Source organism: Hyla sarda, chromosome 1, assembly GCF_029499605.1.
Source record: "Hyla sarda isolate aHylSar1 chromosome 1, aHylSar1.hap1, whole genome shotgun sequence".
Lineage (NCBI taxonomy): Eukaryota > Metazoa > Chordata > Amphibia > Anura > Hylidae > Hyla > Hyla sarda.
Window position 1 is genome coordinate 66,449,747 of NC_079189.1, and position 25,984 is coordinate 66,475,730.

Genomic DNA, 25,984 nt, shown 5'->3' on the forward strand with positions numbered 1-25,984 from the left:
GAGTTATCAGAAATCCTTTAATACAAATAGGTTAAACAGAAAATATTGTAACTGCACGTAAAGGAATAGTGGAGAAAATAATTAAACCATTGCTGAGCAGCTTCCAGATCACAGACCAGGTCGGCCTCTCTCACAGCTGGGCTGGAACAAGCTCTGTTTTCCCCTTTGTGGTGATCACCTGTATAAGACTACCGGATTTGGGCCTATTGCTCCCAGTAGTCCAGTTAAAAAATGTCCTGCAAAAACAAACGTGAACATATATAAACAAAACTTTATAATAACCTAAAATTAGTTACTATGAATTGGTGTAACACATTGTGAGAGGTGTTTTTGTTGACTCCTTTCTTATGGTACATTTAGGGCCCATGCACACTGAGGAAATTCAGTGAGGAACGCAAGACTTAAGAAAAAACACTTCTTTTTTTCTTATATGAGCACTGGCACTTGAAAAAAAAACTTGACATGTCCAAGAGACAACGTTTGATCAGTCGGGGTCTGTTGAGATCTCCTCTGATGAAGAGAAGTCCGCGCTAGGTGTTCCACATGACCAAGACAAAATTGCAATGCAAGTCTATGGGTTTGTCTTGGTTGCACAGAGAGCAGGGAGAGGAGCACTCAACCACATGCTCTTCTCCCAACTCATTCTAGTGATCGAGGTCTGACTGATCAAAATATTTTTTATTTTTAATCAATTATCTTTCTATATACCATATATAACAAAGAGGTATATCAACAACATGGGGGGGGGGGGGGGAGGACACACAAGAGCATAGGAATTGTTACAGTAGCCAGTTTGTCAAACAAGTTAAAGGGGTATTAATAACATTAATGCTTATGCAGAATTATAAAACTACATCCCTTTCCCTTATCCCCTTACACCCTTCCCTTCAATTCCCTGGTTGGACTTGATGGACGTATGCCTTTTTTCAACCAAACTATGTAACTATGTATTCCAGGCAAAACACATAATTATATATATATATATATATATATATATATATATATATATATATATATATATATATATATATATATATATATACATATATATACATATACATATACACATACATACATACATATAATAAAAATATATAAATCAAAATAATATATATCTCTATATCTATATCTATCAACTGGCTCCAGAAAGTTAAACAGATTTGTAAATTCCTTCTATTAAAAAATCTTAATCCTTCCAATAGTTTTTAGCTTCTGAAGTTTTCTGTCTAACTGCTCAATGATGATGTCCCGGGAGCTGTGCATGATGGGAGAATATCCCCATAGAAACTGCACAGCTCCCGGGACGTGAGTCATCAGAGAGCAGTTAGAGAGGAAAACAACAACAACTCAACTTCAGAAGCTAATAACTATTGGAAGGATTAAGATTTTTTTAATAGAAGTAATTTACAAATCTGTTTAACTTTCCGGAGCCAGTTGATATATAAAAAAAGTTTTGGCTTGGAATACCCCTTTAAGGGCTCACACGACATATAAACAAACCAACAAACAAACTACAGAAAAAGGAACCAGGGGTACAGGGGTAGAGGCAATGAGAAGTGGGGGGGATGGGAATAATGGTGTCTTAAAGGGGTATTTCAGCTCAAACCTCAAGCCAGGGGAGTGGGGGGAGTAGGTAATATGGGCAGGGTGGGGGTGTAATTTTTTTACATTTTTCTAGGACATAAGCACTACTTGTGGACTTGTCTGGCTAATCCAGAAGAGACTCTGCAAGGATGTGCCTAAGTGTCTTTGCAAAAACTGCAGCTATGAAAATTGTGCAGCCGCAAGAGATGGGAGCTGGCTGAGATAGCTGGACTCTCAGGAGAGAAGGCAGAGGTGGTTTACCCTCCTCACGACTCTATACACAGCTCTCACTACTAGGGTGTGTAAATAGCTCAGCAGGCAGCCATAAGGCTTCAGGCTTCCATCCTGGTGATCAGGCGATTGCTGTAAGAGCTTCTGCGTCATAACGCTGTCCCGGGCAAACAAAGTGGGAACGCTGCCACTGCAGCGTCTTGATGATATTCATCTTGTACCACCGATACCATAAAGCTCCCGGGGGTCATATCCAGGATTATGCAGTACTTCAGCATGATAACTTCGTACCCCAGTATAATCAAGGGAGAGTATAATTTGGTGCTACAGTTTTTATAAAGTATTTTATATATTTGTATGAGGGGTTTATACTGATATTTAAATACTATCTTTATCGATATGCCTTAGTATGCACAATTATATTATAACATTGTATGGTAACTATACCAATACATGTCCCTTTACGTTTCCCCTGAGGAAGCAGGCATGACTAATACTTCACTTATTCGCCTGCAGAAACGTGTCGGGATTGGGAATATTGTGAGATCTATATGGTGCATTCATGTAATTGGATTGGGATTAACAATGTGTGAGATCTACTTGGTGCAATCTCCCCATCCACTTACGCCACGATGTGGTTATGTTTGACCCCCGATAATCGAATGGGCCGTTGTTAGCAGACCAGTGTACAGTTGATATACTATAGGTGGACTATTATTGTACACATTCGTTCATATTATTCCTTTATTACGGTATCCACGTTTGTATATTTTGGTGTATTTTAACATAATACAGTAAAAGCTAAGTTTTAGGCCAAGTCTCTACTTGTTTTTTTTTTTTTTGCAAAACGCAAAGAAAAACGCCAATTCTGCCGCATGGTGTTTTTTTGGTCAAAAACCACTGCGGCCAGATGTTAGCTGTAAATCAATGAGAAATCACACATTTCGAATTCCACTTGGCGTTTTTTCAATCCTTCTGGCGTTTTTTTCACTTTTTCTGCTTTTTTTTCCGCTCTTTGGAGTTTTGAAAAAAACGCTGTAGTTCCCTCAAACCGGCGTTTTTTTGTCAAAATCGTGGGGTTTTGCTCCAATAGAAGTCTATGGGGGTGAGAAAACACCAAGAAAAACGCTATGTGGATTTTAACTTTGGCATTTTTTGCAGGCGGATTTTTTTTGGACTTTAGCGATCCAAAAAAGTGATGTAGATAGCTGTTTTTTAATAAAATTTCGTAGGGTACCATTAAATTTTTTTTCTCAAAAATATACAGTAGTGAAGGAAAAAATTGTATCTAACGAAATGTATATTATTGAAAAAAAAAAAGATTACTTTTTAAACAGGGATCAATTTATGTGTGCGGGGAAATAAAATTGTAGTCGACAATTATAAAAATGTATTGTGTGTGTGTTTTTCACTTTTTTGCTAAATTTTTTTACATTTTTTTTTTAGTTAGTACTACTACTCCCAGCATGGAACACACTGTTCCATGATGGGAGTCGTAGTACCTGTATTAATAGACAGATCGCCCGCTGCGATCTTTCTGTATAATATATAGATGCGGCGGCCGCTCTTCTATGGTCCCCTGCACTGACGTATATTTACACTTATTCATATTTCCCGCAGAGCTGTGATTGGCCAGATGGTTCCAGCCAATCACAGCTCTCTAAGAAATTGGAACATGTGTATATATACGTCAGTGCAGGGGACCATAGGAGAGCGGCCGCCACATCCATACATTATACAGGAGGATCACAGCGGGTGTCAGGAGTGATACCCGCAGTGATCTTTCCATAACTGCAGGTAATACTACTCCCAACATGGAGTACACTCTACCTCATGCTGGGAGCTGTAGTACCTGCAATTAATAGACAGATCGAAGCGGGTGTCAGAAGTTACACTCGCTGCGATCTGTCTATTAATACAGGTACTACAGCTCCCAGCATGGAGCAGAGTGTACTCCATGTTGGGAGTAGTAGTGCCTGCTTAAGGACACATCACGGTGGATGTCACTACTGACACCCTCTGTGATCGTCCTGTCTATAGCAGAGATGGAGCGGCTGTATACATCGCTCACATCCCTGCTCTGCACTATACTCCGGGCCGGCCACTCACTCATTCATTCATCTTTTCCTCAGAGCTGTGATTGGCTGAAACCATCCGGCCAATCACAGCTCTGGGTGGGAAATAGGAATTTCTGTTGACATCAGTGGCCGGAGTATAGTGCAGAGAGGCGAGCGATGTATAGACCTGCTCGCTTCTCTGCTATATTATGGACGATATATGTCTATAGTACAGGTACTATCACTCCCAGCATGGAACAATCTGTTCCATGCTGGGAGTAGTAGTACTACATAAAAAATGTTAAAAATGTATTAAAAAAAAGTGAAACACACACTTTATTAAAAAATAATAAAAATTGGGTTATAAAATATATACATTGCATTTAATAAAAAAATTCCATCACTGCTGCATCCTTTTTTTTTTGGTACCCAAGAAATTTTGGGTACCAAAAAAAAAAAAAAATAAATGCCAAGGTGCAATTTCCACACAAATGAAAAAAACGCCGGAAAAAACGCAAGAAAAAACGCAAGAAAAAAACGCATGATGATGTCACTTGCACTGGCGATTTTTCAAGCGTTTTTTTAATCCCTAAAAACGCAGTGCAAAAAAACAAATGGAGACCCTTTTCTCCCTGTGGGATCTTTATATTCTTATTATCTATAGAAGGGGCTATATTATATTAGGTGGCATGCATGTAGCCCACATATTATATACACAATATCTCGCGTCATAACGCACCAAGATTAGCGAGTGGTAGAGGGCTGGATTTTTCCTGTAATTGTGGATCATATATCAGCCTACAAAGGGCCCATTCTCACGGCAGAATTTCAAAGCAAAATGTAGCTCCAGCAACCTCCTATTGTTTTCCCATGGAATTCTGATGTCCCCGTGCATACAGCTAAATTTCTGCAGAGGAAAAATCTGCCGTGGAAATTCAAATTCCACTCGGAAATGCATTGCCGTCTACCTGTACCTGTTCCCCACATAATGACCCGCAACAGTAATTCTGAAGTGTGAAAGGTCCCTAGGAGTACATTGGTCCTTCACATACGATGGTAATCCGTTCCAAATGGACCATCGTTTGTTGAAACTATCGTATGTTGAGGGATCCGTGCAATGTAGTATAGGACAGTGGTCTACAACCTGCGGACCTCCAGATGTTGCAAAACTACAACACCCAGCATGCCCGGACAGCCAACGGCTGTCTGGGCATGTTGGGAGTTGTAGTTTTGCAACATCTGGAGGTCCGCAGGTTGAAGACCACTGGTATTGGAGGTTATACTCACATGTCCCCGCCGCTCCGGACCGTCACCGCTGCCCTGGATGTCGCCTTCCATCGCTGTCACCGAATCCCCGACGCTCCGGCAAGGCCTCTGCTTCCCCGGCATCCTCGCTCTTTGTCGCTGCCATCACTTCGCTACGCACGCCGCTCCTATTGGATGACGGGACGGCGAGCGCAGCGACGTGATGACGACGATGGAGAGCGCCGACGATACAGAGGATCCCGAAGAGGACGCGCCGGAGCCCCGAGGACAGGTAAGTGATCGTCACCGGTGGCAGCTGAATCAGTCAGCGCTGCCGGATAGCCGTTTATGTGATGGCCCCGACATATAAAAGCATCGTATGTTGATGCTGCCTTCAACATGCAATGGCCTCAGAGGCCATCGTATGTTGAAATGATCATATGTCGGGGCCATCGTAGGTCGGGGGGGGGGTTCACTGTATTTGCACACTTTTCTAATGAAAGCAATTGCAAAACCTATTGGTCTTGCATGCTTTACAGCATATTAACAGTTTTTGTATCTGACAGTGCCCATTTAAATAACTCTTCAAGATAAAGGGTGAACATGTTCTTTAGATTTTATATTAAGGTGTCATGTTTGTCACTTTATGCAATTTTCATAATCACTGCAAAACTATAGAAGCGAGTATACAAAATCAATTGGAATCCCAGCTAAAGATAACATAAGGCAAACAAACCAATAAAATCAGACATGGTGTACTTACTCAGCGATAAAGTCTAATGGTGTCCAGGATGAAAAGTCTGCATCAGGCATTGAAGCTCTGTTCGCTGGTGTATCCAAGGTAACGCTGCCATGAAAGAGATAAGGATTATTAAAAACACACACAATATACAAGAAAGATGGCTTTGTCACGTTAACCCTTCTTGGAATTAGGATAATAAACATATTGTGAACAAGTGTTTCATTTAGCTTAGCTTCAACTTTACCATATTGACCACAATGTAAAATCCATTTTTATTGCCTTATTTACTGCTTTCTATGTCATCCATGAGATATTTTATTCATGAATTGTCCAGTTATCCAAAAGATAGGATGATCGCTGGGAGCTCCACCATCAATCACTGGATCAGGGGGTCCTGAGTACCCTGTACTTTTTATCTGCACATCCTCAGTGAGGAGCAGTCTAAGTGGAGTGATGGTCAAGCATGCTCCAGCTCCATTCAAAGTGAATCCGGCCAGAGCCTTTTTTGCTTTGTTCTATTGAGTTGTGAGGGTCCCAGCCATGAAGGTCAAAGTTTTCACAAAGTTTATAGTTGAAAAAATGATTGCTTTTTAAAGCATACATGTGTTGGGGGAAAAAAACTTGTACATGCCCTAACCCAGTGGTCCTCAAACTGTGGCCCTCCAGATGTTGCAAAACTACAACTCCCAGCATGCCTGGACAGCCAACGGCTGTCCAGGCATGCTGGGAATTGTAGTTTTGCAACATCTGGAGGGCCACAGTTTGAGGATCACTGCCCTAGCCCATCCTATAAAAACTTTATATTTCTCTAGATATCAAAAGGTTTTTTATATGAAAGTGCCCATTTAAATGTTATTAAAGGGGTTGTCCATAAAAATAAAAATAAACAACCTTTGAATGGTTTGTAGCTGTGATGTCCTGTCACACTCTCTAATAGAACATGTCTCGTTCCTGCTCCCCCTCCCCTCCTGCATGCTCAGGGAGAGACCAGTAATTTAAAGGGGGAGCTCATATTACTGCTTATTAGATTTTAAGCCAGCAGGAGGACTCTCAGATAAGACAGCAGTGAGCCTGTTCTTTTCAATAGTTTTTTTTATAGATTTTTTTTCCATTAAAGAACAATTAACACAATAACAAATAATTAGGAAATTAATGCAATGACTTACAGAAGGGGTTGCACTATGTAGTACATTTCTCGTGTTGGTATAAGATTATAACATCAATATCGCTTTTTAATATATGTAGTCTAAATGGCATTAGGGGAATTGCACTGACTGAAACTACCATGACTGAGAAAGGCTTCCTGCTGCCTTAAAATTGAATAAGCAGTAATACGAGCACCCCCTTCACATCACTGGTCTCTCCCTTAATAGTCAGGAGTTGAGAGGGGAGCAGGGTAAGAACTCTAAATGTGACGTGCCATCACAGTTTCAAGGGAGAGAGCACATGGAGAGATCTCTGCACTATGGCTATAGCGTTCTAAAATTCTCCGTAGACAACAAAACATTTCTGAGTGGATTCCACACAAAGAACCAACATTAAATTCCGCCGTGTGCACAGTGCAGCAGAATCCCATTCAAAACAATGAAAGTCTGCTGCAAAGAAATTTCCTAGCAGAATTTACCCCCGGATTACACTCGGAAATTCCGCCGTGTGAACAAGGCCTAAAGGGTTCGTTTTGTATGTTATTTGTAGTAAATTTTTGTAAGAAAACATGACTCCATTCACTTCAATAGAACACAATACCACACACAACATGGGGACAAAAAGTGGTGCTGTTTTGGAAAGAAATCAGCTGTGTTTTTTCTAATCCTAGAAATCTCCTTTTAAGCACCTAGCCTTTCAATACTATTACTTGTAATATAAGGATATGGGCTATCTAGAAGCATTATAGCCAGTTTACATGTACACTCAGGCTTGTCATCTTCAGAGCTGCAGAGAGTCTGGATTGTCTCATGATCAATACACTTGAGTATTACAGACAATGTGCATGTGAAGAGGATTCTCACACCTTTGCTTCAAGTATTCAGACACATATTTAATACGACAGAGAGTCAATACCTGAGAAATAATGAGAGACTTACGGCAGGATGGCTACAGCAGCAGAATTCCCGGGCAGTCCGCTCTTCTCCCCGCCGAGGCTCTGGCAGAGCTGATGTACTGCCGCTTTAGCCATTCCATAGGCAATCATTCCTAAACAAGACAACGATACAAGTAACAAATGTCAAACGTGATATTATATCTGGAACTGGGGACTGTCTTGTCCAATATCAAATATTGTACATGTATATGTATTCATCAGTTGTGTCATGAAGCTGCGGTATTTTTTATTCTGTTGTATTTTCACCAGCTTTCCCTGACCTCCCCGCCTAGGAGACAGCAAAACTCTCAGCTGAATGGTTGTTCTCTATAAAGCATGATTTTCTCCCTTTCCTCAGGGCTCTAATGCAGTGATTCCCAACCAGAGTGCCTCCAGCTGTTGCAAAACTGCAACTCCCAACATGCCCGGACAGCCTTTGGAGTGTGAGGAGAAGTCTGAGGAGAAAATAAACCTAAAATCTGCAGCCATGCAATTCTCAGGAACTTCATCGCACAGGTGAAAGTCAAGCCTGGCAGCAAGCTCAAAGCTCTGGGGGAATATTCTTCAGTCAGTCAGTCTGTCTAAAAATTTGCGTGGGTTGCCATCGGTCACAAATCTCAATTCAGCTGTGCAAGCAACTACAAGTCCCAGCAAGGCAAAAGGCTTCCAGGGGCACTTCCCCTCCACAAATCTGTTCTGTGAAGGATTTACCATCTATGCTGGCTCGGTAAAGATAGTTTTCTGTAACCCTGCATTGTGGTCATTATTGCCCAGCGCTTGGCCCAGGAGAGTTATCTAAACCTTGAGGTTAATGTTACCCTGGCATCACGAACTTTGTATTATATCATTCACACCGCACTCACCAAATTCTGTTATCTTAGCGATAGGAGATTTCTATGAAAAGCCAGAAATAAGCTCAACTGGCACGCTAGGGGCGCGACACTGTAAAGAGCCTATTGGGGGCAGTGCAGTTGCAGGAAAAAAGATGCCTTCAGATCCTTGCTCACCATGATGTCCAAGCGAGGAGTAATCATTTTAGGAACAATGTTCTCAATGTTAAAAAGAATTTATTAGCGAACATCCGTAAGGATGTCATGTTGGACCTGAGAAAGAGGGTAGCATTACTCTCAAAACGCGTAAACCATATGTATCTTGGCTCAAATTTTTTTAACATATAGGACATTGCTCCAGAAATGGTTCATTCCTTGCTTGGCTTGCTTTTTCCTGCAACTGCGCTAATGTGTATGGAGGCCTCCTGACTTTCCCTCACAGAAGATGCCAGGGAAGAGAAGGATCGAATGTTGGATTTCAACTGTACCTCTTCTTAGAGTCATGCGTTGCTGTCTGGCAGTGGCTTGCCTCCCCTGTTCCTAGTCACTCAGCCGAGCTGTAAGCTCATGCGTATGGCGTGAATGCAAGAGATAGCTGTCACCCGAACAAACATTGAACTGACAGCTATTGAAGGTTTATGGGCACCATTACACATGACTGTGTAATACAGGGATCACACTATGTTTTATAATGTGTGCATGTGAGAATGATGTACACAGTAAATATTTTCATAGGAATCTATTAGTCAGACGGAGGGTAAATAGAGTTTTCTTTGGCTGTTATACGTCAATATGGAATAACACAGTAGACTACAATATTCCCATGGTGAGGGTTATGGAACGAATTATATCCCGGTAAATAAATACCACATTAGCGTACAAGTGATGGATGCCATACTATATGGCAGTGGTCTCCAACCTGCGGACCTCCAGATGTTGCAAAACTACAACTCCCAGCATGCCCGGACAGCCAACGGCTGTCCGGGCATGCTGGGAGTTGTAGTTTTGCAACATCTGGAGGTCCGCAGGTTGGAGACCACTGCTATATGGCATGAGTTTTGCATTATGTAAAATGAATAATATATATGAGTGTATGGTGGGCCCAACTATGATGTGGCGATCCAGGCTGACAGAACCCCATAATACTCTTCTACACTAGACTTTGTTTTATTGTCTTTTAATCATTAAAGGGGTATTCCAGGAAAAAAACGTTTTTTATAAATATCAACTGGCTCCAGAAAGTTAAACATATTTGTAAGTTACTTCTATTAAAAAATCTTAATCCTTTCAGTACTTGTGAGCTTCTGAAGTTAAGGTTGTTCTTTTCTGTCTAAATCCTCTCTGATGACACCTGTCTCGGGAACCGCCCAGTTTAGAAGAGGTTTGCTATGGGGATTTGCTTCTTAACTGGGCGTTTCCCGAGACAGGTGTCAGGGAGGATTTAGACAGAAAAGAACAACCTTAACTTCAGAAGCTCAGTACTGAAAGGTTGAAGATTTTTTAATAGAAGTAATTTACAAATCTGTTTAACTTTCTGGAGCCAGTTGATATATAAAAAAAAAAAGTTTTTGCCTGGCATACCCCTTTAACAGAAATATATATATATATATATATATATATATATATATATATATATATATATATATTATATATATATATATATATATATATATATATATAATCCATATAATCTAAATATATATAATCCATATAATCTAAATATATATAATCCATATAATCTAAATATATATATATATATATACACATACATATTCCAAATATCTATATAATCCATATAATCTAAAAAAAAAAAATATATATATATATATATATATATATATATATATATATATATATATATATATATATATATATATATATATATATATATATATATATATATATATTTTCCCCAGCAGACAATGCGTTCTTGTTAGTCTGCCTTCCTGCAATTTGTTTCAATCCGACTCGCTAACCCTGTGGAGGAGATTGCTCAATCCATCTGAAACACACAATGTCTGCTCGAAAATGAAACACACATGTCCCAAAGACACGTCACAGACATTCCGGAGAGATATGTGACCTGTTTGTGGTTACTATGATGCCAAAACATAAAGTTATTATTTACATTGCAAAACAGGCACAGTTATGGGCATGGGTTAGCTCCCCTCACTATTGCAGTAAAGCAAATCTTTCCAACTAGGTCCCCGAAACTTAAAAAGCAATGAGATCAAAGAAGGAAAAGTGCAAACTATTTCAAATGACAAGAGCAAAGGGCTAAATCTGTCTGGAGGCAAAGGTCTCTTTACTCAGGACAAGGACACATTTACAAATGTCTCAATCAAACACCTAGGTGAAAATGTCAGATCTACAGAGCATATATAGGCTACATCCTTACATTGAAGTGATCAGGAGAGGACACTGTTGCAGATCAATACTATATACATCAGGTTACGGAAAAAAGGAAGAAATCCATCATGGATATCCATTAAAGGGGTACTCCGGTGGAAATTTTTTTTTTATTTTTATTTTTTAAATCAACTGGTGCCAGAAAGTTAAACAGATTTATAAATGACTTCTATTAAAAAATCTTAATCCTTCCAGTACTTTTTAGCAGCTGTATGCTGTATCTCAAGGGACACTTGAGAAAGTCCGGGTGACGAAACGTATGTTGGGACGGTGTGGACAGGTGTTAACTATGAGTAAGTGAGGTGGTCTAGTATGTTACACTACATACTAATGTGGTGTCTGGGAGAGTAATAGTGACTGGGGTGTTGTAGTGGTATTGCAGGGTCTGATGGTATTAACGCTTAGATGTCGTGACACCAGGGTGAAGTTTCCTTAGGGTTAATAATCCTACCGCCAACCGTCCCACAAACGGCAGGGAGAATAAACGGAATGTCCACAGCAGATTTTATGAATGAACTGCAGAAACTTTACTTGCAGCTTTTATGCAACGGTATTGAACATAACAGTCTTTCCAGAGTGAATCGGGATACAGGTTCCTCAAAGGCTTGCTGGGACTTTGAAGCAATGAGCTTTTGATACAGGCCACTGTGCTACTAATTATAATGTTTAAGCTTGTAGTAGTCACAAAGGATTTGATAGATTGAGCTTTTGGTAACTCACGGTTCAGTGGCTGCAGATGCTTAGGCTTTGGCCTAGCTGACTTGAATTGATGCTGATGAGCTGTGCTTGCTTCAGTGTACAGTAGGAAAGAGAGAATTGATTGACTGCAGCCCTTTACATAATAAGGGGCTGGACTAAGCTCATTGGTTGGCAAACCTGTAAGTCCTGACCCAGTAAACTCTGGGTACATCACCTTGTAAGGTCCTTAAACCCTAGTACAACATAATTAAAGGCCCGTGACCTGCTAAGGTCCTATGCATAGATATTTCCTATATATTAAATTATATATATATATATATATATATATATATATATATATATATATATATACATACACATACATACACACACACACATACATACATTAAAGAACACATTTATATGAGGTGACTAGGGGGTAAACCCTACAAGAGAGCCCTATGAGAATGGAGGGGAGGCTGAGAGGACTTTAGACAGGGACAGGACTAAGTCCTGTACTGGGACACCACACTAATGATGTAGTAGAATACATATCTATGATCAGTTCGCAATATACTCAGTAGTAGGTTGGTCTTTTGACTTCCTCCGATTACCTACTATACTCTATGTGGAGCCCTTAATTACTGTTTCTACCTCATGGTTTACATACTACACTGTCTTTTACGGTTTGACTTTACATGTGTCCCATCAACGTAATTGGGATCTATATTCTGTACACACTCATTGCTTTGTATTTTATATTTATTCTATCTGTATATGGTCTTATTCTTAGTCATGGTTGGTGACTTTTTAAAATAATATTTCTAATAAAGGTCATTACATTATTTGCAGTATTAATGGCTCTGGTTCTCCCTTTCTGTGGTTTATCATGTTACATATGCATTTTTTTAATTTTATCTACAAAATCATATAAAAACTCCAATTTCTGTAGAACTTTGTAAATGGTCAACAAAGAAGAGGGCTGACAACAGCACACATGTATTATTGTATATATCCCTCTAATGGGAAAATGGATGTGCTTGACCCAAGCCTAGAACCCTATTTTGACTTCAAAGTACCCCAGAAAAAATAAAAAAAGCATTTATTTCTCCCTAGCAGAAGAAAGATACAACATTTGTCACTTTTAGGCAACATTTGGACGGGGCACTGTCACTTAAAAAAATAATTTGATATGTTGTACAGACATGTCGAAAGTTTTGATCAGTCAGGGTCTGATTGTTCAGACTCTGACTAATCCCTAGGATGAGCCAAGAGTAGAGCGCGCTAGGCAAGACAAAATTGCAATAGACGTCTATAAGATTGCCTGGGTCAGCAGCGCTTCTCTCCCCGCTCATTGTAATGATTAGTGAGAACTTGAACACTCAGACCCCGACTGATCGAAACGTTTGACATGTCTCTAGGAAATGAAAAATGTTTTTTTAAGTGACAGGTACACTTTAAACTAGGTCTTTGCCAAGCTTCACAAAGATCTTTTTTAGGTTGAAACTCTCTTGGCTTTCATAAATGGTCTGTCATTACCTGGAGTTGCGGATAGTCCAGCATTTGCACCGGATAATGTGAGCAGCCCCCCTTCTTTCAGATGCTTCGTAGCTAGGTGGCTGGAAATGGTTGACGTCCATACACTCTGTTTCCACATGAGATCACAGTTCTTATAAAAAGCTGAAAGTGAAGCCAAAAATTATTAAAACCAGCTTGGTCCTATATTTGGTATATAAACAGTCAAACAAAAGTGGGGGATGGGCACTGCATAGCAATATATTCCAGCCGGTATGGTTCCGAGGCTCCAGGTGAACTAACTTGGGTGCCATATACTTTTAGAATGTAGTAATTCCACAAATAAGTCCAAAAGAAAATAAAAATAAATATATATCCACACTTACCAGTAAAGAAGAATATGCAAACAGACTTTATTGTGTCATGTCCATCTTTCAGCAAAACAGATCACCCAGTGCAGGGAGGGAGAATGGCTAAGAGCGTGGAATCGGAAGAGGAGTCTGTGACACAAAGCGGTACTGTAGTTTCTCTGATTGGCTACGAGCCAAAGAGCAGGGGCGTATCACAGAAACTACGGTACCGCTTCGTGTTACTGACTCCTCTTCCGATTCCACGCTCTTAGCCATTCTCCCTCCCTGCACTGGGTGATCTGTTTTGCTGTAAGATGGACATAACACAATAAAGTCTGTTTGCCTATTCCGCTTTATTGGTGAGTGTGGATATATATTTTTTCTTTTCTTTATGGATTTATTTACCCATATTTGGTATAGATTACAAGTGAAAATGTGGGACACAGGACATTGACTGTCATGTGAAGCCCTAGGATGTGGTAAAAAGTCTGCTCGATCCATATAGATCAATCACTACTGAAGACATACCAGTTATACTACCATTTCAGGAATCCCCAGCGATTAGGTATATTCTGTACAAAAAAAACTCAGCAGCAAGTGCTCAATTTCCCTGCAGCACCACCACAGAGGTAATAAAGTATTACATTGCTCACATTTACTTTGGCTGCCCATGTTGGCCATCCTGTGTCCTCCAGAGCCAACACATACCATTTATAGATGCTATAGATTCTGGCTTATACATATGGGGAAGAACATGGAAGCCCTGGGGGGGGGGGGATTAGACAATATTAAAGGGTTAACAGTCACAGGGTTTGCAGCGAGATAGGGGAGGAGTCAGGTTAGGGTTAAAAGGCCGGGGTTAAGGGGAGGGACTTCAGTTGGCATGTGGCCAGCAGAACGTTCCCGCCCGCCATTTTTTGTGTCTGTCGCAGCAGCGGGGTCAGGAGAGGGATCTGGAGGCACCAGTGGATGGCATGATGGTTTTATTGGATAGAGTGTGGAGGTGGGCTGGGAGCGGTTCCCAGCCCGACGGTGAAGTCCATGTGACATGGGCCCCAGGAAGGTTTATGGGCTTTACAAATGGTGCTCCTGGGCAGGTGAGCTACGACTAGGAGCCATCCCTTTGGTTCGGTGACGGTGCCTTTAGGTTCTTCTCCTGCACTAGGATACTTTAAAAGTTGTTTGGGCTCTGGTTTACGTTTAGGGCTTTACGCCTTTCGCACCAACACCTTGTCTGGTCTTATTTATGGAAGGGGCTTATGGTGAAGTAATGTATGGTATAGGTGGGTGGTTAGGGGGACATAGCAGCTAGAATATCCCCTAGTCATGAGCTCCCCTCTAGTAACTCAGAAAATCATTATAGAAAAAAATATAAAATCAAGAATCTGTATTTAAATTTGCTTTGACAAAACAGATCAATAGAGCAAATGCAGATAAAGAGTGGTATCTTATCATGGCCCGATTATAAATGATTAACCACAGAATACACAGATCTATAAAGCACCAGAGGAAGAAGATTTCTTGCATACAGTATATTGACTATAATGATCTACACCAGTGGTGTCAAATTGTGGCCCTCCAGATGTTGCTAAACTTCAACTCCCAGCATGCCCGGACAGCCAATGGCTGTCCGGGCATGCTGGGAGTTGAAGTTTTGCAACATCTGGAGGGCCACAGTTTGACACCACTGATCTGCACATTTTCTATCCATGGATCTCAGAGATGAGCGAACTTACAGTAAATTTGATTCGTCGCGAACTTCTCGGCTCGGCAGTTGATGACTTATCCTGCATAAATTAGTTCAGCTTTTAGGTGCTCCAGTGGATACATTCCTAGGAAAGAGTCTCCTAGGACTGTATCCACCTTTTCCAGCCCACCGGAGCACCTGAAAGCTGAACTAATTTATGCAGGATAAGTCATCAACTGCCGAGCCGAGAAGTTTGTGACGAATCGAATTTACTGTAAGTTCGCTCATCTCTAGATCTCATATCTATTCATGTCTGCAAATAATAACTGAACTAATATGATGTTCATATAGCTGAAGGGCATGATATGCATTAGTTACATTTTGAGGAACAGAGCAATCATGAGACATCATTTCTTTTTTTTTTCTCTTTTTTGCAAAAATCACATTACAAAACACACAAAGAAAAAAGGAAAATAAATCCTCCCGGAACTTCTGTGCTTTAAAATGCATTATTAACTACAACACAAACAGTTTACATATGGATCTTATGAAAACAATTATAGTCAATGGATGCCAGACGCACATGTGGATGAAACAGCTGAATCACTCTGAATAGTAGGATTTTAATACAGTCTCTTAGTAAAAGCAGAGTTATTGTCTCTTTGTTGGTACACAGGACGCAGGGAAAGAACTAGTTAGATTTTGAAACATAGAAGGTTAAAAGAAAAAACACATGGTCCATCTAGTCTGGCCAAGACATCCTGAATGTTGAAGGAAAACATGTAACATTATCCAGGAAAAAAAAAAAATAATAATTATATATCAACCGGCTCCAGAAAGTTAAACAGATTTGTAAATTACTTCTATAAATAAAAAATATATATATATTAATCCTTTCAGTACTTATGAGCTGCTGAAGTTGAGTTGTTCTTTTCTGTCTAAGTGCTCTCTGATGACACCTGTCTCAGGAACTCTCCAGAGTAGAAGCAAATCCCCATAGCAAGCCTCTTCTACTCTGTGCAGTTCCCGAGACAAGCAGAGGTGTCAGCAGAGAGCACTGTTGCCAGACAGAAAAGAACAACTCAACTTTAGCAGCTGATAATTACTGGAAGGATAAAAAAAAAAAAAAAATGTTTCCTCTGAATACCCCTTTAACACAATGTTTTCCAACCGGGGTGCATCCAGGTGTTGCCTCTGGCTTTCCGGGTATGCTGGGAGTTGTAGTTTTGCAACAGCTGGAGGCACCCTGGTTGGGGAACACTGCTTTAACATAATATTTTGTACAGTATGTAGAACTACTACTGGTGCTTTTTACCAGTAGAGGGATATTGTTATAATGTGCAACCTGGCACTACAATACTGCACTGTAGGCAATGTTGCCTATAGGCATGATGGGTCTCCCACAAATCGTTTTTTGGACAAGGGTACGTCGGTGTGGCCGATTACTCAAAAAAAGGTGAAGCTACAAAACATACTTGACCATTTAACACAGATTCACTCTCAGGTGCAAAACTCTGTGTCCATTAATTTCATAATATAAAACTTTATTCCTATACTTAGGCTAAATCTTCATTTGGTCATAGAGTGAAACAATTCTGAGACTTAGCAGCCATCACTAGGGAGAGCATATCTCTTAGGGCCAAGATCCCTGAGGATTATATGGATTTGGTTTAGGGCTATACTCAGGAGCAAGGTCAGTGTTTCCCAACCAGTGTGCCTCCAGCTGTTGCAAAACTACAACTCCCAGCATGCCCGGACAGCCAAAGGCTGTCCGGGCATGCTGGGAGTTGTAGTTTTGCAACAGCTGGAAGCACACTGGTTGGGAAACACTGGTCTAAGTTATACCATGGTTTCCACTGCTGAACCCCTATACCAGGATCTGAACTTTACTGCATGGAATCCCTAGGTCGCTACTAGACATGAGCGAACTTACAGTAAATTCGATTCGTCACCAACTTCTCGGCTCGGCAGTTGATGACTTTTCCTGCATAAATTAGTTCAGCTTACAGTCCTAGGAGACTCTTTCCTATGACTGTATCCACCTTTTCCAGCCCACCGGAGCACCTGAAGGCTGAACTAATTTACGCAGGAAAAGTCATCAACTGCCGAGCCGAGAAGTTCGTGACGAATCGAATTTACTGTAAGTTCGCTCATCTCTAGTCGCTACCCTCAGAATATTCTCTGTTAGTAACAGGTGATAACTGTAGGTACCAAAACAGAAAATAATGCAGTCAGACAAATAGAGATCCGGGCAGAAGGAGTTCACCCACAAACAGTAGTCAGCGGGTCAGAGGAGGTAGAATTCACTTTTGACAGTAAGGGAAGAATCACACGTACCATAGTTTGCTGCGTATTTTGCTGTGAATTTTCTGCTGCCTATTTTCCTACCCACTGAAGTCATTATATAGCAAAATCAGCTGCTGTGGGTGTAGCAGGTGCACGACAATGAAATTAAAGGGATACTTCAGTGGAAATTTTTTTTTATCAACTGGTGCCAGAAAATTAAACAGATTTGTAAATTACTTCCATTTGAAAATCTTAATCCTTCCAGTACTTATCCGCTGCTGTATACTACAGAGGAAGTGATTTTCTTTTTGAATTTCTTTTCTGTCTGACCACAGTGCTCTCTGCTGACACCTCTGCCCATGTTAGGAACTGTCCAGAGCAGGGGAGGTTTGCTATGGGGATTTACTCCTACTCTGGACACTTCCTGACACGGACAGAGGTGTCAGCAGAGAGCATTGTGGTCAGACAGAAAAGAAATTCAAAAAGAAAAGAACTTCCTGTGGCGCATACAGCAGCTGATAAGTACTGGAAGAATTAAGATTTTTAAACAGAAGTAATTTACAAATCTGTTTTACTTTCTGGCCCCAGTTCATTTAAAAAAAAAAAAAAAAGCGTTTTCCACCGAAGTTCCACGTCCTGGTGAGGTGGTACTTAACGCACCAGGACGTACATTTACGTCCTAAGCATAACCGCGGGCATCGGAGCGATGCCCGTGTCATGCACGGCTGATCCCGGCTGCTGATCGCAGCCAGGGACCCGCCGGCAATGGCCGACGCCCGCGATCTCGCGGGCGTCCGCCATTAACCCCTCAGGTGCCGGGATCAATACAGATCCCGGCATCTGCGGGAGTTCGCGATTTAAATGAACGATCGGATCGCCCGCAGCGCTGCTGCGGGGATCCGATCATTCAGAACGGCGCACGGAGGTCCCCTCTCCTTCCTCCGTCCGGCTCCCGGCGTCTCCTGCTCTGGTCTGAGATCGAGCAGACCAGAGCAGGAGATGACCGATAATACTGATCTGTTCTATGTCCTTTACATAGAACAGATCAGTATTAGCAATCATGGTATTGCTATGAATAGTCCCCTATGGGGACTATTCAAGTGTAAAAAAAAATGTAAAAGTAAAAAAAAAGTGAAAAATCCCCTCCCCCAATAAAAAAGTAAAACGTCCGTTTTTTCCTATTTTACCCACAAAAAGCGTAAAAAACATTTTTTATAGACATATTTGGTATCGCCGCGTGCGTAAATGTCCGAACTATTAAAATAAAATGTTAATGATCCCGTATGGTGAACGGCGTGAACGAAAAAAAAAAAAAGTCCAAAATTCCTACTTTAATACATTTTATTAAAAAAAAATTATAAAAAATGTATTAAAAGTTTTTTTATATGCAAATGTGGTATCAAAAAAAAGTACAGATCATGGCGCAAAAAATGAGCCCCCATACCGCCACTTATACAGAAAAATAAAAAGTTAGAGGTCATCAAAATAAAGGGATTATAAACGTACTAATTTGGTTAAAAAGTTTGTGATTTTTTTTAAGCGCAACAATAATATAAAAGTATATAATAATGGGTATCATTTTAATCGTATTGACCCTCAGAATAAAGAACACATGTCATTTTTACCATAAATTGGACGGCGTGAAAACAAAACCTTCCAAAATTAGCAAAATTGCGTTTTTCGTTTTAATTTCCCCACAAAAATAGTGTTTTTTGGTTGCGCCATACATTTTATGATATAATGAGTTATGTCATTACAAAGGACAACTGGTCGCGCAAAAAACAAGCCCTCATACTAGTCTGTGGATGAAAATATAAAAGAGTTATGATTTTTAGAAAGCGAGGAGGAAAAAATGAAAACGTAAAAATTAAATTGTCTGAGTCCTTAAGGCCAAAATGGGCTGAGTCCTTAAGGGGTTAAAGTTTCTGAACCTGCCCCTAGTGTTCCAGGGTGGACATTCCCTTTAAACCTTTCCACTGCATTCTAGCCATGAAAAAAAACAAAGAAAGGTCCATATGGGATCCCTTCAGTGTACATACCATCATACAGAACCTTCACTTACGTACATTTTGCTTTTGCAGATCCTCCTGCCCAGCCTCCAGCTACACATAAGATTGCATCTACCTTCTGTCCACCGAGAAGCTGATCCACAGCTGATGTGACCTGGTGTATGGAATACAAGAAAGAAGAAATAGTGAGTGCCGTCCGAACTTACATCTCAGTCCCCCTTTATCAAGAGGAAATATAAAAAAAAAAAAAAAAAAAGAAACAAACATGTGTAATGTCCCAGTACAGGATATACTCATGTACAGTACTTAGGCCCTGTCAGGTTGAGTCCCTCATTGTCCTAGGGGCTCTCCTGCAGCGTCTCCCCCATAGAAGTCTAATGTTATGTATAGTGTTGTACATCGCCTGTTATGTTCACATGATGTATTATGTTACACAGAGAGCACCAGTTGACCACCTGACCTGCAGCTTGACCTATGGGCTTCTTGCTCACCCCCCCCCCCCCCTTTATAAGAGGGGAAGCCATTACAATCTCTCTCTTATCACTCCTGCAGAGGTATAGCAAAGACCAGACATCTCAGAGCCAGTGTCCAGCATACCTGGAGGCCTCAAGCCACATTTCAGTAGGTCAAGTCTATGTCTGCTGTCACTACCTACAACCTAGTCAAGTCTATTATAGTTTGGGTGGCTGAAGTAAAGTCTATCAAAGTCACTACAAGTCCCAGCAAGCTATGAGGTCCTTCTGTGTTACTGGCCACCTCTCTGGGATTCTTTGGTAAGGACTTTAACAACTGTCTAACTTCAGTAAAGCTACTGTTAACCCTTACCTGGTCTTGGACTATTATTTCCCTGCCTAACCTTGGGATAGTGGTGCTACCATTCGGGTGGTTACCGGAAAAAAAAACCTGGCGTCACGAACATTAGGGTTTAACAACACCTTGCCCCTGGGCTATACCATCTGCCCCATCCACCTACACCCTTCACACCCGTGGTCACAATACAACTTTGGAGTCACCACACGTGTTGAATGCAGCCTCAGATTTCTGTGACTGCTGAGTGTTCATTGTCTTCTTATCCTTGTTCACTATCCAACATAGATCTTGAAGATGACCACAAGAAATTCTTCATATAAGTAGGAAGCCATCGCCACATCTCTTTAGCCATGTCCATTTATTGCCGCTGGATATTAAAGGACCTTATCTCCACTCAAAGATCTCCTACTTGATATATGGCTGACAGGGTTTTCAAGCCTCTAGGCCGAGAATTTAATAGATTTGTTATTTTTGTTTGCAAATGAAACAATGAAACATAAAAAGAACTTTCCTCATCTCACCAACGCTTCTTTTTTTTAATTTGATGCCAGCCTTGCCGGCCGCTTCAGGACCCCCTGACATTAAGCTGGTATGGAGGGAAGAAGCAATAGCAAGCAAAAAATTTCCCAGCGGGGTAATGTTCACCATAAGGGGAGATTTATCAAAACCTGTGCAGAGGAAAAGTTGCCCAGTTGCCCATAGCAACCAAATCAGATCGCTTCTTTCATTTTGCAGAGGCCTTGTTCAAAAGGAAGGAAGCAAGTTGATTGGTTGCTATGGGCAACTGGGCAACTTTTCCTCTGGACAGGTTTTGATAAATCTTCCCCATAATGTAAAGTGTGTGGTATGTCCGCCTGGAAAACACAAATCCGAATTTGAAAAATCTGGCAGGCACTAGGACCGCCCAGAAAAGCGCCACCCCATAGACGGCAATGCATTTCCATGTGGAATCCCAGAAAGAATAGACATGTCTATTCTTTCTGCGGACACCGGAATCGTGATGTTTCTGCCACAGAAATTCCACCATGTGCACAGTGCAGCAGGATCCCAATGAAATCATGCACGGACATTCCGCTGTGTGAACATACCCTTACTATGCAGGCTGAAAGCCATACAGACCTGGTTCTATTCACAACTAAGGGTATATTCACACTGAAGGTTTGCAGAGGAATTTCCGCAAGTAATTCTGCTTATTCCTCTCCAATTCATTCAGCAGTGAAAACCCCCATAGTATGTAAATAAATTTCTGCTCAGTTCAGACTGAGGAATTTCCGCTAGCGGAATTCTGTCACTGAATTCCGTTCTGCATGAAGAATGAACACAAATTCGCATCCTAACCCCATAGAACTCGATGTAAAAAAAAAAATTCAGTCCGCCACACTTTTGCGCGGAACATATATATATATATATATATATATATATATATATATATATATATATATATATATATATATATATTTTTTTTTTTTTTTAATGATGTCTCCTATGCCGCGCTGAATTCCGCACTGATTTCTGTGCGGAATTCAACGCAGATTCCGCGCACATTCCACACGGAAAAAAAACGGTAATTTTTTAGCTGATTTTTTCAGCAACAATTCCGTGCAAATATTAATCAGTGCGAACATACCCTAAAGCTGGTCATACACATTAGGTTAGATAGAGGTTGGCAGAACCTGTTGATTGTGGCTAGAGATTAGCGAACTTACAGTAAATTCGATTCGTCACAAACTTCTCGGCTCGGCAGTTGATGACTTATCCTGCATAAATTAGTTCAGCTTTCAGGTGCTCCGGTGGGCTGGAAAAGGTGGATACAGTCCTAGGAAAGAGTCTCCTAGGACTGTATCCACCTTTTCCAGCCCACGGGAGCACCTGAAAGCTGAACTCATTTATGCAGGATAAGACATCAACTGCCGAGCCGAGAAGTTCTTGACGAATCAAATTTATTGTAAGTTCGCTCATCTCTAATTGTGGCCAACCAATTCTTATGGAGTATCTCCTGACTGTCTCCCAATGGCAGATGTTGGGAGAAAGAAAAATAGAGATTAGTGCAACCACTGGAGTTTGGCAGAATTCAATTCCTATTAAGAACATATGTGTAAGCATATTGGGGGCAGGGAATCTCAAGGAATAGCTGCCAGTAGAAGGAACGTTCAGCTGACAGCTATCGAAGGCAGTGTTTCCCAACCAGGGTACCTCCAGCTGTTGCCAAACTACAACTCGAAGCAGGGCCTGCTGGGAGTTGTAGTTTGGCAACAGCTGGAGGCACCCTGGTTTGGAAGCACTGATCCAAGTAGTATGACCAATAGTTGGACAGATGTGAACCAATCCACTACGAGCCAAGTACGTCTAGACAAGTCTCTATCCTTTTCTGGTAGCTTGCTACTTTGAATGGGTATAGGTAAGATGTACGAGTTGTGCCTTCAGACTACGGAATTTCCGCCGGAATTTTCACTTTGAAATTTCCGGCAGAATTTCCGCTTACTATAATGCATAGTGTAGTGAATGGTTTTCCGTTCACAAATTCACACTTCGGATCTTCCGCTTCACAAATTCCGGATGAAAAATCCGCTAGAAAATTTCCGCCTGAAGAAAGGGGTTGCTCTTTCTTCAGGCGGAAATCCTAGCAGAACACATAGCAGTCTATAGGAGACTGCAGTGTCCGCGCGGTCCTAGCGCCGACTAATTCAGTCGGCGCAGGCGGAACTCGGAATCTCCGGGCGGAAATTTTCTGCCCGGAGATTCCGTAGTCTGAACCTAGCCTAAGATGCATACGGCTGGTAAAGTTTTAGCTCCCTAAACGTCTTTATTCATTGTCAACAAATAATTATTATTTTTTTTTTAAAGTGACGGAATAAAACACCTGTATGCTAGTTTTTGTTTTTTTGGCACATTTTGCTGTATTTTTCTGGCTTCTTTATGGCTATTCTGGGGGAGATTTATCAAAAACTGTGCACAGAAGACCAGTTGCCCATAGCAACCAATCACATTGCTTCGTTCAGTTTTCAAAGGCCCATTTAAAAATAAAAGAAGCGATCTGATTGGTTGCTAAGGGCAACTGCACCACTCTTCCTCTGCACAAGTTTTGATAAATCTCCCCAAATGGGTAGAGTGAATATCTAAAAGACAAAAAAAATAATAAAAACACAAAAAAAAAAATTTTAAAGTGCACAAAAATAAATAGTGCTAAATAATTCATACATGGCGTGACAATAGGAAATTTGTATAAGGGAGAAGGTGCAAGCTGGAAAAGTGGGGTGAAAAAAGCAGGGAATGATACGTTCCTGCCATCACTGGCCTTAATTTTGGTGCATTGTTAAAAGCCCTATGATAATATTACGTCCATAACATACTTTTACAAACGCTGGGGATCTACTACGAAGAACATATTAGGGATTTTTATACGCAACTATTTTTTTTTTTTTCTTCTTATGATATACTCAATACAGGGTAATAAGGGGTGACTCCCTGAATAAACTAGTAGGACAGGGTTTCCCAACTAGGGTGTCTCTAGTTGGTGCAAAACTACAACTTCCAGCATGCCCGGACAGCCAAAGGCTGTCCGGGCATGCTGGGAGTTGTAGTTTTGCAACAGCTGGAGGAACCCTGGCTGGGAAATATTGCAGTAGGGACCTAATATTTATGATATGTGCAGCGAAAGTGACATTTTCTGCCTCTCCTGCCCAGGGCACAATCTGGTTGCGTCTAATACACTGATAAGGATAATACTGGAGGACTATGAAAAAAAAACAAAAATAAATAAAAACACCAGATTTAATCTGTAAAACCTGTACAAAATGTGTGTGTTTTCAGAGAAGAAAATATCCAATATTTCCAGCAACACTATACAATCTGTAGGATCAGAACCAAATCTACATCCAGGACCTGGGGCAGGACTGACTGTACAGGAGCCAAAATAAAAGGGCATAGTATTACATTTATCAGCTGCAGTGATCGTTTACTGTGCCTTCTCCAGTGATTACATTCGCCCTTTGCACGGGATGTGATATAATAGGATATGAAGTGCAGCCCTTCTGTTTTCTGCTTCTTGTACTATACCAATCCCTTGGATGAGCTAGTGCCGAGCAGTATATGTGGAGTAACCTGGGGCTGCGCAGACACTGATCAGACCGGCGGCCGCTGACTCACCTCTTCTGACTGCTCCGAAAAAGAATCTGACAGTCTGACGACAACGTTGGCGCTCGCGGCTGCATTTTCGCCTACGTCTATGGAGGCCACCCACTGCGGGAATAGAAGGGACAGGTTATGTTAACTGTGCATTATGATGTAGATCGGTGGTCTTCAAACTGGCACACTCCAGCTGTTGCACAACTAAAAACACTCAGCATGCTGGGATTTGTAGCTTCGCACTGATGTTGTAGATTATATACAGTCTTACATTTTCAGCTAGGATTGATCATGTCGATCTGTGTACTTCTCTCTGGAATATGTGGGCACTATACAAGCGATAGGAAAGAATTAGAAAAGGCAGCAGAGACGCTCTGGGCAGACGCAGCAGAGACGCTCTGGGCAGGCGCAGCAGAGACGCTCTGGGCAGGCGCAGCAGAGACGCTCTGGGCAGGCGCAGCAGAGACGCTCTGGGCAGGCGCAGCAGAGACGCTCTGGGCAGGCGCAGCAGAGACGCTCTGGGCAGGCGCAGCAGAGACGCTCTGGGCAGGCGCAGCAGAGACGCTCTGGGCAGGCGCAGCAGAGACGCTCTGGGCAGGCGCAGCAGAGACGCTCTGGGCAGACGCAGCAGAGACGCTCTGGGCAGACGCAGCAGAGACGCTCTGGGCAGACGCAGCAGAGACGCTCTGGGCAGACGCAGCAGAGACTCTCTTGGCAGACGCAGCAGAGACGCTCTGGGCAGACGCAGCAGAGACGCTCTGGGCAGACCCAGCAGAGACGCTCTGGGCAGACGCAGCAGAGACGCTCTGGGCAGACGCAGCAGAGACGCTCTGGGCAGACGCAGCAGAGACGCTCTGGGCAGACGCAGCAGAGCCATCCTCTGATTGAACACAACTCAGCAGAATAGAAGTATGACCTATCTGTTTTTTTACACCTTATTGAGCTATATTAACACATGCAGATTCAGCTCTGCTACATATGCATTTTGCATTCTATTCTGCCCACAATTCATTAGATTTTACAACAAGTAACTTGACACATCATGGCATGAAAAATAAGTGCACACTTGTTACCAACCTGTTGCACAGAGTATGGCAAAACATGTGACCTCTACAGTAATAACTATATAGTAGACGTAGCAGGAACATAAAGTCACTTACCCAGTTCTTGGACTTGAAGTAGTCCACACACTTGGAGCCCAGAGCTCCTCTGCCTCCATACACCAGCACTCTCTGAGCCTCACTAGCAGCAGCCATCTGTACAGCCTGGGAGAGGAAAGAAGCTCAGCAGCAGCAGCAGCAGCAGCTCCTGTCATACAAGAAGCAGAGCCTGGAGCCGCCCCCTCT

The 25,984-nt window shown here is 41.6% G+C and overlaps 1 protein-coding gene across 1 annotated transcript; it reads right to left on the reverse strand.

Moving 5' to 3' along the window:
- Window positions 1-25,984, reverse strand: QDPR (quinoid dihydropteridine reductase). Its single transcript, XM_056555253.1, has 7 exons — window positions 25,799-25,984; window positions 24,660-24,752; window positions 19,761-19,857; window positions 13,396-13,536; window positions 7,944-8,052; window positions 5,881-5,964; window positions 1-236 (listed from the first exon to the last, which is right to left on the reverse strand). Exons 1-7 carry the CDS (start codon window positions 25,892-25,894, stop codon window positions 131-133), a joined length of 726 nt encoding a protein of 241 aa, XP_056411228.1. The 5' UTR covers window positions 25,895-25,984; the 3' UTR covers window positions 1-130.